At 39.4% G+C, this 13975-nt stretch overlaps 1 protein-coding gene across 1 annotated transcript in view; it reads right to left on the bottom strand.

Annotated features, from left to right (window-relative positions):
• SAMHD1 (SAM and HD domain containing deoxynucleoside triphosphate triphosphohydrolase 1) overlaps positions 1-13975 on the bottom strand; it is a 51042-nt gene that overhangs the window by 20343 nt on the left and 16724 nt on the right. The window contains exons 4-6 of the mRNA XM_042931028.1: positions 9079-9239; positions 6075-6190; positions 3814-3884 (exon numbers count right to left, since the gene is read on the bottom strand). Coding sequence (XP_042786962.1) covers positions 3814-3884; positions 6075-6190; positions 9079-9239 — 348 coding nt within the window. The remainder of the gene's footprint in view (positions 1-3813; positions 3885-6074; positions 6191-9078; positions 9240-13975) is intronic.

Raw genomic sequence — 13975 nt, 5'->3', positions numbered from 1 at the left:
TAAATAAAAGACATGGAAATGGCTGAGTAGATCCTATTTAGATCAGCCTTGCTGAAGAAAACAACTGTTAAGTCTGGACAACTTCCTAAAAGTACTGGAGAGCGACCAAAGTAGGCAGATGTCAGCAGGAAGTTAATACTTGGAAGAAAAAGAGCACGGGGCAATATTCCAATTCTTTTATGGCCTTTAGTATGAGGCTCCCAGGAAGCAAAACTATAGAGAAACTATCGATCTCAGTTCATTAAAGAACCAGAATACTTCATCAACATTTAAAATTTGTTTCTCAAGAAGTACCATTAAAAAAAAAAATGAATTGGAGGGGTGCCTGGGTGGCTCAGTCAGTTAAGTGTCTGACTTCGGCTCAGGTCATGATCTCCCAGTCCATGAGTTCGAACCCCGTGTCGGGCTCTGTGCTGATAGCTCAGAGCCTGGAGCCTGCTTCAGATTCTGTGTCTCCCTCTCCCTCTGCCCCTCCCCAACTCATGCTCTATCTCTCTCTTTCAAAAATAAACATTAAAAAAAAAATCAAGGGGTGCCTGGGTGGCTCAGTTGGTTAAGCATCTGACTTCAGCTCAGGTCATGATCTCGCGGTTCGTGGGTTCAAGCCCTGCATTGGGTTCTGTGCTGACAGCTCAGAGCCTGGAGCCTGCTTCAGATTCTGTGTCTCCCTCTCTCTCTGCTCCTCCCCCACTCATGCACTCGCTCTCTCTCTCTCTCTCAAAAATAAATAAATATTAAAAAAATTTTTTAATGAATTGGAGGGGTGCCTGGCAGGCTCAGTCAGAAGAGCATGTGACTCTTGACCTTGGGTCATGAGTACGAGCCCCACATTGGCTGTAGAGATTACTTAAATGAATGAATGAATTTGCAAGTAAGAGACTGAAGAAAAAATATTCACAATACATATATTTGACCATTATATATATAGTTACTATATATACTATTACATAGTTATATAAGTAATTAATCAAATCAACAATCAAAAAGCAAACAACAACATTTTTTAAATGGGCTAAGTGTTGAAAGAACTCTTCACAAAAGAAGATACATCAATAACAAAGTACAGGGGGGCACCTGGGTGGCTCAGCCTGTTAAGCCTCAGACTCTTGATTTCCACTCAGGTCATGATCTCACAGTTTGTGAGTTCGAGCCCCATATCCAGCTCTGTGCTGACAGTGCAGAGCCTGTCTGGGGCCCTCTCTCTCTGCCCCTTCCCTACACTTACTTCCTCTCTCTCTCAAAAATAAACTTAAAACACACACACACACACACACACACACACACACACACACACACAAGAAAAAAACAAAGCACAGGAAATGGTATTCAGCATATATCAGAGAATGCCAAAAAAGAGAAAACAAAACAACAAAACCCCAAAACCCCACAAAATACCACTTCACACTCATTAGAAAGGCTAATCTAAAAAATGAAATGATGAAGCTACAGAACAACAGGAAATCTCCCACAGTGCTAACAGAGGGCAAAATGGTACAACAACAGGGGAAAGGTCTGGCAGTTTCTTTTTTTTTTTTTTTTTTTTTCCTAATTTTTCAGTTTATTTACTTATTTTGAGAGAGAGAGAGTGAGAATGCGCGCAGGTGCGTGTGTGCACAAGTCGGGGAGGGGCAGAGTGTGGAAGAGAGAACATCCCAAGCAAGCTCGGTGCTGTTAGTGCAGAGCTCAGTGCAGGGCTGTATGCCATGAACTGGGAGGTCATGACCTGAGCCTAAATCAAGAGTCAGACACCGACGCTCAACCGACCGAGTCACCTAGATGCCCTTGGCAGTTTCTTATAAAGTAAACATGCACCTACTCCATGGTCTAGCAATTCTACTCAGGTATTTTACCTAAAAGAAATGAAAACATTTTCCATAAAAATGTTTTGCAACCTTATTTGTAATAGCCAAAAAGTGAAAACAACCCAAATTATATTGAAGGGGAAAAGTACAAACAAGTCACAATTTACTCACACAATGGGATACTACTCAGCAATACGCAGGGATCAACAGTAATGCATGCAACATGATAGAATCTCACAATCATCATGTTGTATGAATAAAAGCAAAACACTAAAGAGTATATATGATATGATTCTACTTACATGAAATCTAAGAATAGGCAAAACTAATCTATATTTATTTTCTTTTTTTTTTAATTTTTTTTTTTTTTTACATTTATTTATTTTGAGACAGGGAGAGATAGCATGAATGGGGGAGGGTCAGAGAGAGATGGAGACACAGAATCTGAAGCAGGCTCCAGACTCTGAGCTGTCAGCACAGAGCCTGACGCGGGGCTCGAACTCACGGACTGTGAGATCATGACCTGAGCCGAAGTCGGCTGCTTAACCGACTGAGCCACCCAGGCGCCCCAAAACTAATCTATATTTAAAAAAATCAGAAGGTGAGGAGGGAGAAGCAGCCATCGACTGAGAAGGGGCATAAGGGAATTTTCCAAGAAGATGAAGACATCTTTTATCCTGACTTGGGTAGTGATTACATGGATATATCTATTTGTCAAAATTCACTAAACCATGGTGCCTGGCTGGCTCAGTCAGTAGAGCATGTGACTCTCGATCTCAGGGTCATTAGTTTGGACCCAATGTTGGGTGTAGAGATTACTTGAGATAAATAAACAAACAAACTTAAAAAAAAAAAATTAAGACTGGTACCAACTTACTATATGTGAATTATCCCTTTATTTTTTTAAATTAAAAAAAATTTTAATGTTTATTTATTTTTGAGAGAGTGAGCAAGCTAGTGGGGGAGGGGCATATAGAGAGAGGGAACAGAGGATCCGAAGAAGGCCCCACACTGACAGCAGAGAGCCCGATGCAGGGCTTGAACTCATGGACCGGGAGCCTAAATCAAGAGTCAGATGCTTAACCAACTGAGCCACCCAGCTGCCCCTTGAATTATTCCTTTAAAAGAAAAAGAAAAAAAAATAGGGGTGCCTGACTGCCTCATTTGGGAGAAGATGTGACTCTTGATCTCAAGGTCATGAGTTTGAGTCCCATGTTAGGTGTAGAGATTACTTTAAAAAACATAGAAAGAAAGAAAGAAAGAAAGAAAGAAAGAAAGAAAGAAAGAAAGAAAGAGAAACAGGGAGGAAGGAAGAGGGGAAGGAAGAGAAAGAGAGGAGGGAGGGAAGGAGGGAGGGAAGAAGGCAGGAAGGGAGGGAGGAAGGCAGGAGGAAAGGAAGGGAAAGAAAAGGAAGGAAGGAAGGAAGGAAGGAAGGAAGGAAGGAAGGAAGGAAGGAAATAGAGGTTGACATGGAAGGAGGATTCAGTACATATTAATATCCTTTACTCCAGATTCCAGAAATACAGTGTGGAAGCCAGCCTAACTTCACTTTCCAAAACCTGATTCCAAAAATATGGGTCAGCCACCTCCAAATCCCTAATTATAAAATGGTTCATTTAATATAAACAATGAAACTTGGCTGGTATCAGTTACTTCATGATAAAAATGGAGTTAGCTATTATTTTACTTTTCAATAATATGATAGAATAGTAAAAGCATTAAATTAGCATCTAGAAAACCTGGTTTTCTACTGCTGGCTCCACCCTTTAACAGCTTTGTGATTTTTTTTGTGTATCAGTTCAATACACCTCTGTGAGCTTCAAGTTCCTTTACACTTATAAAAATGGAGATAATGATTCTTCCTTTATAGACTACTGTGAGATCAAATGAAACATTATATATTTGTATATGATTGCACCCTGAAAACTGTAATGGGGAAGTATACTATAACACAGCAATGGTTGCTTAAATAGTCTTTACTTTATTGACTATTGAATATATGAAAACATACCGTCCATTCCACATCTGGGCGAGCAAGTGGAATAAATCTTCCATCAAACATATGAGAAAATGGCCCATGACCTAAAAAAACAAAAGCCTTAAAACTGCTTGTAAACTGGTAAAAAGTGAATCTATTTTTTAATCTTTTTAGCGAAAATGGAATATCAACAGAAATTAATACTTTCTAAGTACATTACAAAGAGAAACAAAAATCCTTCCTTCCTATTTTCTAAAACAAGAAAATAAGAAACAAAAACATATAGGAAAGTGAACTGCCCATGGAGGGGTCTTTGAGTCGTCAGAGCTCACATACATCTGATGAAAGGACAGTTCTGTGTAACTAAAAGGAATATTAATGAAAAACATTGGCATCTTCAGATTGAATATTTATATTAGAATAGTCATTTTAAGATCATCCACTGAGGTGGAGGAAGAAAATAATAAAACTTTATTTTTCTACTCTCATCCTTTTAAAAACATTTATTTTCATGTAAATTGTATAATTTACATAATACGTTTTATAATAAATATACACGCTTGGGTTTTTACTGCTGATGTGGGCAGCCAAAAGTGGAGATCACTAGTTTATCTTATTCATAAGTGATTTTAACATTCCACTCATTTAATACTATGAAACTTTGTTGACACACAACTCTGTAATTATCAGAATTTCTGAAGTGAGTTACTTGGCTAAAGAGGGACCCCACCTGGACCAGCCCTGGGCCTTTTTGCATGTCACAGCCTATAGAAAAAGGCTCATTAATGCCGTGCTCAGACTCCTAGACACTGACAAAGTTTCCCAATGATCCCCTCTAGAATCTGTTAAATTTATCATCTAGGAGTGGTACTGGTCCTGCTGAAATCTCCAAGGGGCATGCTAAAGAGAGTGCCTTATGCCCTTGAGAATCTGGCTGTTCAAACACAGATACCTCCCTTTCTCTACCCTAAGGGCACACACAAACTCTCAGGATCCTCCAATAGGTAGGAATAAACTACAAAGACATGGGGTTGAAAACTCCCGTAAAAAAGAGGACAGTCTCTCCCTCTCTCTTAAGTTTATTTATTTATTTTGAGAGAGAGCGCATATGCACAGGGGGAGGGCAGAGAGAGGAGAGAGAGAATCCCAAGAAGGCTCCATGCCCAGGGTGGAGCCCAGCTCAGGGCTCAGTCTCACAAACAGTGAGATAATGACATGACCTGAGCCAAAATCAAGAGTTGGACACTTAACCAACTGAGCCACGCAGGCACCCGTCTTTTCTCTTTCTTTGTCAAAGAAGGATGATATTCTACTTAAAGTGGTCTAAGACCTCACATGGGTCAGGAGAGAAATGGAGTTCTCTAAATGTGTTGTTAATCTGCTAGGGAAGATTATGTATTTTAGGTATGAGAAGAATGAATTTGATGAAGTAACTGACAGAAAATGGCAACAAAAAGAATAAAGGAAAGATAAAACTCATATCATCCTAAATAGAGTAGTCAAAAATCTCACTATTAGAAGGTCCTTTTGGGGCACCTGGGTAGCTCAATCAGTTGAGTGTCCTACTCTTGATTTCAGCTCAGGTCATGATCCCAGGGTTGTGGGATCAAGCCCCACATTGGGCTCCACAGCATGGAGCCGCCTGGGATTCTCTTTCTCTCTCTCTCTCCCTGTCTCTCTCACTCTCTCCCTCTCTGTCTCCCTCCCTCCCTCTTCCCCACCCCCAGCTCCTCACACTCTCTGTCTCTAAAAAAAAATTTTTTTTTAATAAAAAAATTAAAAATGTAAATATCCAAAAAAAAAAAAAAAAAAGAAAGTCCTTTCATATAACTTGTAGCAAAATTGTTTAATGTGGGAAATACATTTAAAGACCACAAAAAATAATAGCAAAGCTTTGAGCTTATGAATCATTCTAGGAAGAAGCAATGGCACATTTATATTAATGTTAACTGCAGAATTAAAACACAACTTTCAGGGGCGCCTGGGTGGCTCAGTTGGTTTAAGCATCTGACTTCAGCTCAGGTCATGATCTCACAGTCCGTGAGTTCGAGCCCCGTGTCGGGCTCTGTGCTGACATATCGGAGCCCGGAGCCTGCTTCAGATTCTGTGTCTCCCTCTCTCTGACTCTCCCCCGTTCATGCTCTGTCTTTCTCTGTCTCAAGAATAAGTAAACATTAAAAAAATTTTTTAAACACAACTTTCATATTTCTTTCCATTATTAGATTTTTTAATTCCAAAAAGAGATAACTTGTTATGGTTTGATGTTAACAACTTTGGTTCTTTGTACAGCATACCGAGATCATGACAAAGGCCAGCAATCTGAACACAGAGCACATCCCGTTCACTTATCTGCAGCTCTGGTTGTTTCTCACGCAGTGCACGAACAAGACATCCCGCTAGATACCCTACGCTGCAGAGTAAGCGAAACAAAACAACATAAAGTCACTCTTCCATTTGAAAGATGATACTTCTGGAACTCAAGAATTCTAATATGTTTCTCAAATGTTTTAATATATTTCTACAACAAGTTAACAGAATAGTCGGTTTGAGAACTAGGCAGAAACACAAATAGAATCCTCAAAGCAGGACCTATTGGCTCACAATCAGTTAATTATTAGGAAAAAGGCAAAATCAAAACCACAATGAAATACCCCCTCACACTCATTAGAAAAGCTATAAAACAAAACAAAACACAAACAACCCCCCCCCACACACACACAAAACAAAAAACCAAAAAACAAATGTTGAGCAGGATGTGGAAAAATTGGAACCTCGTGCACTGCTGTTGGGAATGTATAATGGTGCAACTGCTGTGAGCAATATGGTGGTCCCTCAAAAAATTGAAACTAGAATTACCATATGATCCAGCAGTCCCACTCGTGGTATATAACCAAAAACACTGAAAGCAGTGTCTCAAAGAGGTATAAGCACACCCCTGTTCCTAGCAGCACTCAGTCACTCTGCACCAGAACTCTGTCTGGCTCTCCCTGCTCCTGTTCTGGGCAAGCTCGAGTCTAAGTGGATGATGTGATCATTGAGGATTTGTCAGGCTACATGGAATACTACTTATATATTCCCAAGAAAATGTCCCACATGGCAGAAATGATGTACACCTGAAAGCAAGAAGGTAATTAATATGATTTAAACCAATAAAGGGTTGTCAAAGAGATTTAGTTAATGGCAGACCTTGTGGCCACATCGTGTGAGAAGACGTCTCCTTATGCTCACTGTGCTTGCAATAAAAACTTTTTTCAAGCGCGCCTGAGTGGCTCAGTTGATTAAGCGTCCGACTTTGGCTCAGGTCATGGTCTCGCAGTTCATGGGGCACCTGGGTGGCTCAGTTGGTTAAGCGTCCTACTTCAGCTTAGGTCATGATCTCATGGTTCATGAGTTTGAGCCCCACATCAGGCTCTGTGCTGAGGGCTTGGAGCCTGGAGCCTGCTTCAGATTCTGTGTCTCCCTCTCTCTCTGCTCCACCCCCACTCACATTCTGTCTGTCTCTCAAAAATAAAATAAACATTAAAAAAAAACTTTTCTCAAAAAAAAAAAGTCAAAGAGGTAGAAGCAACCCAATGTCCTCTCACAAATGAAGGGATAAACAAAATGTGGTATAAACATACAAAAGAATATTATTCAGTCTTAAAAAAGAAGGAAATTCTCACACATGCTCTAACATAGATGAACTTTGAGAAAATTATGCTAAGTGAATTAAGCCAGTCACAAATAGATAACTACTGTATGAGGCACCTAGAGTAGTCAGATTCATAGAAACAGAAAGCAGAATGGTGATGGCCAGGGGCTAGAGGGAGAAGAGAATGAGGAATTGTTATTTAATGGAGAAGAGTTTCAGTTTTGCAAGATGAAAAAGTTCTGGAGTTTGGTTGCACAATAATATGGATATATTTAACACTATTGAAGTACACTTAAAAATGGTTAAGATGGTAAGTTTTATATCCTGTGTATTTTACCACAATTTTTTTTTTCAAAAAAGCAGGACTTCTGGTTTTGTTACATAGATTGAAGATAAAGTGCCCAACAAATGTTAAATGCACTTTTAGCACTTCCCTCAGAAAGTAATTCCTGAGTGAATACAGTATCTTTCTTTCTCTGCTTAAACCCTAGCTCCACAAAGCTGGGACAACTGCTACCTTGGTCTGGTAGGGCCTAGTAAGTTTTCAATAAATATTTGCTGATGAATGAATAAACATCTGAATAGACACTTGTCTTCTGGCTAATTAAAAACACTTCAAAAACAAAACACACACACTTCAAAACAAACAAACAAACGTAAAACAGTGTGAGTAGTCCATGAAACCTAGAAAATTGTCTAGTTTTTTCCACCCCAGCCCATGTTCTCCTGGTTCTAGATTCTATAATGGAAAAGCAGACCAAATTCTCAACTAGTTGTTTGTAACAGAGGTGCCACCTTTTCTACGCTTGTGAATGCTCTTCTGATTTACACATTTCCTGCTAGGTTAAGAATATTATCTGGTTTCGGGGCGCCTGGGTGGCTCAATCGGTTAAGCGTCCGACTTCGGCTCAGGTCATGATCTCACGGTGTGTGAGTTTGAGCCCCCGCGTCAGGCTCTGTGCTGACAGCTCGGAGCCTGGAGCCTGTTTCAGATTCTGTCTCCCTCTCTCTCTGACCCTCCCCTGTTCATGCTCTCTCTCTCTCTCAAAAATAAATAAATGTTAAAAAAAAAAAAATTTTTAAATAATGTTATCTGGTTTCAAAGGACAATTCTTTATAGGACTAAACAGGAAAATTAAATAATAAAATTTACAACATTAGTTATATCAGTAACCAACCCATGTTTAAACAAATATGTCATCGAAATGGCCTGTCAATAGACACTTTCATTATCTTTCCAGTGAGGATCTGAATTGGTTTATAAGAGTACATAAAATAGGGGCGCCTGGGTGGCTCAGTTGGTTAAGCGTCTGACTTTGGCTCAGGTCATCATCTTGAGGTTTGTGAGTCCAAGTCCCGCATTGGGCTCTGTGCTGACAGCTCAGAGCCTAGAGCCTGCTTTGGATTCTGTCTCTCTCTGCTCTTCCCTCACTCATGCTCTGTCTCTCTGTCTCTCTGTCTCTCTCTCTCAAAAATAAACAAGCATTAAAAAAATTTTTTTTAAATACATAAAATATAGCAAGGTAAATCAAAGCCTCAATTTTCTCAACAAAATATGGATATTATTACCATTTTGTAAAACTATTCTCTAAACGATAAGATCATTATTTCATAAGATAAGGAAAGTACTTACATAACTGTAAATTCCCCATCAACTGCCTTCTTACCCTAGACTGTGCTCAAATCGGTTGTGCGAAGCGCCTGGAAAAATATAGTAACTGCCACCCAACTGTTTAATATATCGAAGCCGCTGAAATTGAGGTGTGTCGATGATTCGGATGAGGAGAGGGTGGAGTTCAATGTGGCCATGGATAGGATCATTAATTACCTAGAAAATGTTTAAATTAATATCAATAACAATATATAATTCCATCTAAAATTTTTGTGCAGCCGTTCCTATCTACAGTGCACAATTAAAGCTATTCAATTGTTCTCAAGTAAGAATACTTCTACAGGAAATAACAAGATATTAATATCATTACCTTATTTAGGTATCACTACCAGACAGATCAAGTATATTGGATCTGGGTATATTTTACTTCTTCTTAATGGATTCTAATATAGAAAAATAAGGAATTCAATTTTTTTATTGTGTATATGATTTGATTAGTCTTTAATAAGTTAGTCTTGTATTCAAGTTAAACGTACTCATTTAACACACTCATTCAGATCATATAAGCCTTATTGCTATAGACAATGTGTCTGTTTTTTTCCTAAATGTATCTATATGGTACCCATTAGGAAGAGAGGGAGTGAGGAAGAAAGAAAGGGAAGCTTCCTACCATATAGATAAGAAATCTTGGGTAGGAATATGAAATTCTGTACTACTCAATGTCACTCAGAAATACCTATACTTAGTGAAGATAAATTTTACAATTATTTATTACTCTAAGCTTAAACAGGGTTAAATACAGGTGAAGATTTAATGTCCCTCAATGTTTCTTAAAATAAAGATACATCTTAACTATCCATAACCGCCTTTTAAAGAGAAAGACAATAAAAAAGGAGTGGCCCTTGTGTGGCTCATTTGGCTAAGTGTCCGACTCTTGATCTCGGCTTAGGTCATGCAGTTTGTGACTTTTGAGCTGATGGCATAGAGCCTGTTTGGGATTCTGACCCTTCCCCGCTTGTGTTTTCTCTCTCTCTCTCTCTCTCTCTCTCTCTCACTCACTCAAAATAAATAATAAAAAAATTTTTAAAAAGAAAAGAAAAAAGGAACTTAATAAATGATCTGATGAATGATTTTCAAACTGCTTCAAATTTTTCCACGAAGTTCCTTAAAAATGTATGGAATTCTGGGAGGCAAAGGGCCTTGTCTACTGCCATATTCTCAGAACTCATCACGCAGCGTAATGCCTGGCACACAGTAGGAACTCAAATATGTTTTAAATGGTTACTGTTGAACTGCCATTGCAAAGATACAAATATTTTTTTTTTAATTTTTTTTTCAACGTTTTTTATTTATTTTTGGGACAGAGAGAGACAGAGCATGAACGGGGGAGGGGCAGAGAGAGAGGGAGACACAGAATCGGAAACAGGCTCCAGGCTCCGAGCCATCAGCCCAGAGCCTGACACGGGGCTCGAACTCACGGACCGCGAGATCGTGACCTGGCTGAAGTCGGACGCTTAACCGACTGCGCCACCCAGGCGCCCCAATACAAATATTTTTTAAAGGTTTATTTATTTTTTTGAGAGAGAGCATGAATGGGAGGAGGGGCGGAGAGAGGGGGGGGGACAGAGGATCCAAAGCGGGCTCTGTGCTGACAGCAGTGAGCCCAACGAGGGGCTCAAACCCAGGAACTGTGAGATCATGAGTTGAGCCGAAGTTGGAGGCTCAATGGACTAAGCCACCTAGGTGCCCCAAGATACATATGTTAAGATTCTTATAGTTAAAGTGTACCATGCCCATATATAGATATATACAAAATATGAATTACAAAAGCTCTATGCTGTAAAGAAGCTTAAAGGGGTCATCTGGTCCAACATTTGAACATGCTAGTGATAAGGAAGTCATTTCCTTTAAAAACAGCCCAATTCAGGGGCGCCTAAGTGGCTCAGTCGGTTGAGCGTCCGACTTCGGCTCAGGTCATGATCTCATGGTTCGTGAGTTCGAGCCCGCGTCAGCCTCTGTGCTGACAGCTCAGAGCCTGGAGCCTGCTTCAGATTCTGTGTCTCCCTTTCTCTCTGACCCTCCCCCACTTGCGCTCTCTGTCTCTCAAAAATGAATAAATATTAAAAAATTTAAAAAAAATAGCTCAATTCAAGTTGTGCATCAACAGCCTGAGTCAAGTAATGACTAGAATTTATACCTTTGTTAAGCAATATGTAATGTATATTAACAAAGATTAGATTTATGACTGGTGAGTATTAATTTTTTTCACCTGCTCTATAAAGTCACTTTATCACTATCATAAACTATATTGGGTGTCTGGGTGGCTCAGTTGGTTAAGCGTCCAACTCGATTTCAGCTCAGGTCTGCTTGGGATTCCCTCTTTCCCCCTCTCTCTGCTCCTCCCCCTCACTCACTCTTGCACACTTGTGTATATATACTCTCTCTCTCAAAATAAACATTAAAAAATATATAAAATCATTAAAGCTATCAATTTCATGACTATACAGTGACTCACTGACCAAAAAGTACTTAGGAACTTCAAAATCTATTTGCAACAAATGTAATTTATAATTTATAAATATGGTTAGGCAGTTTTCTGGTTTTTTTTTTTTTTTTTTCAACATTTTTTATTTATTTTTGGGACAGAGAGAGACAGAGCATGAACGGGGGGAGGGGCAGAGAGAGAGGGAGACACAGAATCGGAAACAGGCTCCAGGCTCTGAGCCATCAGCCCAGAGCCTGACGCGGGGCTCGAACTCACGGACCGCGAGATCGTGACCTGGCTGAAGTCGGACGCTTAACCGACTGCGCCATCCAGGCGCCCCAACAGTTTTCTGTTTTTGATGAAACGTAGAAAGAATAAAAGTGAGCAAATGACACTGATTGTCTTTCTTTTTAACTTTTAACCTTTACTTTAAAGAGAGAGGGAGATGTGAGTGGGGGAGAGAGGCAGAGGGAGACTGAGAATCTGACGCAGGCTTCACACTCAGCCCGACACAGGACTTGATCCCATGACCCTGGGACCATGGCCTGAGCCAAAATCAAGAGACGCTCAACTAACTAAGCCACCCAGGAGCCCCGAAACTGGTGTCTTGAACATTACTTCAAAATTATTTTTGCTGCAGGGGTGTCTGGGTGGCTCAGTCGGTTGAACGTCTGACTTCGGCTGAGGTCACGATCTCGCGGTTTGTGGGTTGGAGCCCCGCGTCGGGCTCTGTGCTGACATCTCAGAGCCTGGAGCCTGCTTTGAATTCTGTCTCCTTCTCTCTCTGCCCCTCCCCAACTTGTGCTCCATCTCTCTTTGTCTCTCAAAAATAAATAAATGTAAAAAAACAATTAAAAAAAATTTTTTTGTTACAAATTTTGTTGCACTGTGAAAATGTGGTAACAGAGATCATCTGAGATGATCTCACCTAATAAAGAAAACTTATCTATGTCCTATCTGAAGAGAATACTCTGTGCTGCCCTTCTCATGAAGGAATGAAGGACAAAATAGATTGCAGGCAATTTTCTTCCAACTGCAGGACAAAATTGTTAAATATAATCTTTAATAAGTGATCACCCTATTTAATTTGTCATGAAAAGAATGAGGTATTTTAATATTAGGTAACTTTTTCAGAAAGGGCTAAAATTTGATTAATTCAAATAAAATACTTGCTATAAGAACCACTACTTGGCCTATAAAAGAAAACTATTGTAGGACTGAACCAAACACATTTATTAAATATTTCAAACATGGGGAGCTTGGCTGGCTCAGTCAGGGGAGTGTGTGGCTCTTGAACTCAGGGTTCTGAATTTGAGGCCCATGTTGGGTGTAGAGATTACTTAAAAATAAAATCTTAAATTTTTTTTTCCAACATGATTTTCAATGGGAAATAAGCAGACTAACTGGCAAGAGTAAAATTGAAATATGTATTCTCATAGAGATCTGAGATAACTCAAATACTGTACAAAATATACCAAACACAGCTAATGAAAAATGTACATGATGATCATTGCAAAAGGGTGCAAAAGGGGATTTAGATACCCTACACCTTCTTCCAGGTCTGAAACTAAGTTTTCTTAACCTACAGAAGTCAAAAGGGTGAACAATAAGATAAAATTTCTGTCACCAGTCAATCAAGAAACATTAATTATGATACCAGAGAGTCTGTGAAAAATGCACATTCACAGGCCTACTATAAATTCCCACAATCGGAATTTCTGAGATGGAGGGTGGGCAGTTGACCACTTGTTAAAATGATTCTTGGGACACTAATTCCAAAAAACAGGGCCTTGAATGTCCGGAAGGGGCCGGGAGATGAAAAATAAGAACTACTGAGGGGCACCTGGGTGGCTCAGTCAGTTGAGCACCTGACTTTGGCTCAGGTCATGATCTCACAGTTTGTGGGTTCAGGCCCTGTGTCAGGCTCTGTGCTGACAGCTCAGAGCCTGGAGCCTGCTTCAGGTTCTGTGTCTCTGTCTCTCTCTGCTCCTCCCCCACTCGTGCTCTGTCTTTCTCTCTCTCTCTCTCAAAAATAAATAAATGTTAAATTTTTTTTTTTTTTTAATAAGAACTATTGATAGATGAAACTCTAGGAATGTATCCACCCTGTGGACTAATATTTGACACAAAAGTTTACCGGAGCTGACAAGAAAATTCAGTACAACTTTAAAAGTTATTCTCTGACTAAGGGGAAAGCAGAGCTATGTGTGTCGATGTGGAGGATGCTCAAAAGTATAATAATAATAATAATAATAATAATAATAATAATTTTTAAAAAGCGATGTAAAATGAAAGTTTAAAAGGTTACTTACTGTTTATAATTTTTATAAAGCTTAAAAAACATGTAGAACAACACTATACATTGTTTATAGCTATAGATATACATGTAGTGAAAGTAAAAAACATTTGTGAAAATGAATAAACCCAATTCAAGATGGCACTTATTTTGGGGGAAGAATGGATGGAA

Source organism: Panthera leo, chromosome A3 (assembly GCF_018350215.1).
Source record: "Panthera leo isolate Ple1 chromosome A3, P.leo_Ple1_pat1.1, whole genome shotgun sequence".
Classification (NCBI taxonomy): Eukaryota; Metazoa; Chordata; class Mammalia; order Carnivora; family Felidae; genus Panthera; species Panthera leo.
The sequence above is the reverse complement of the archived record's forward strand: the minus strand, read 5'-3'. Positions and strand labels throughout refer to the sequence as shown.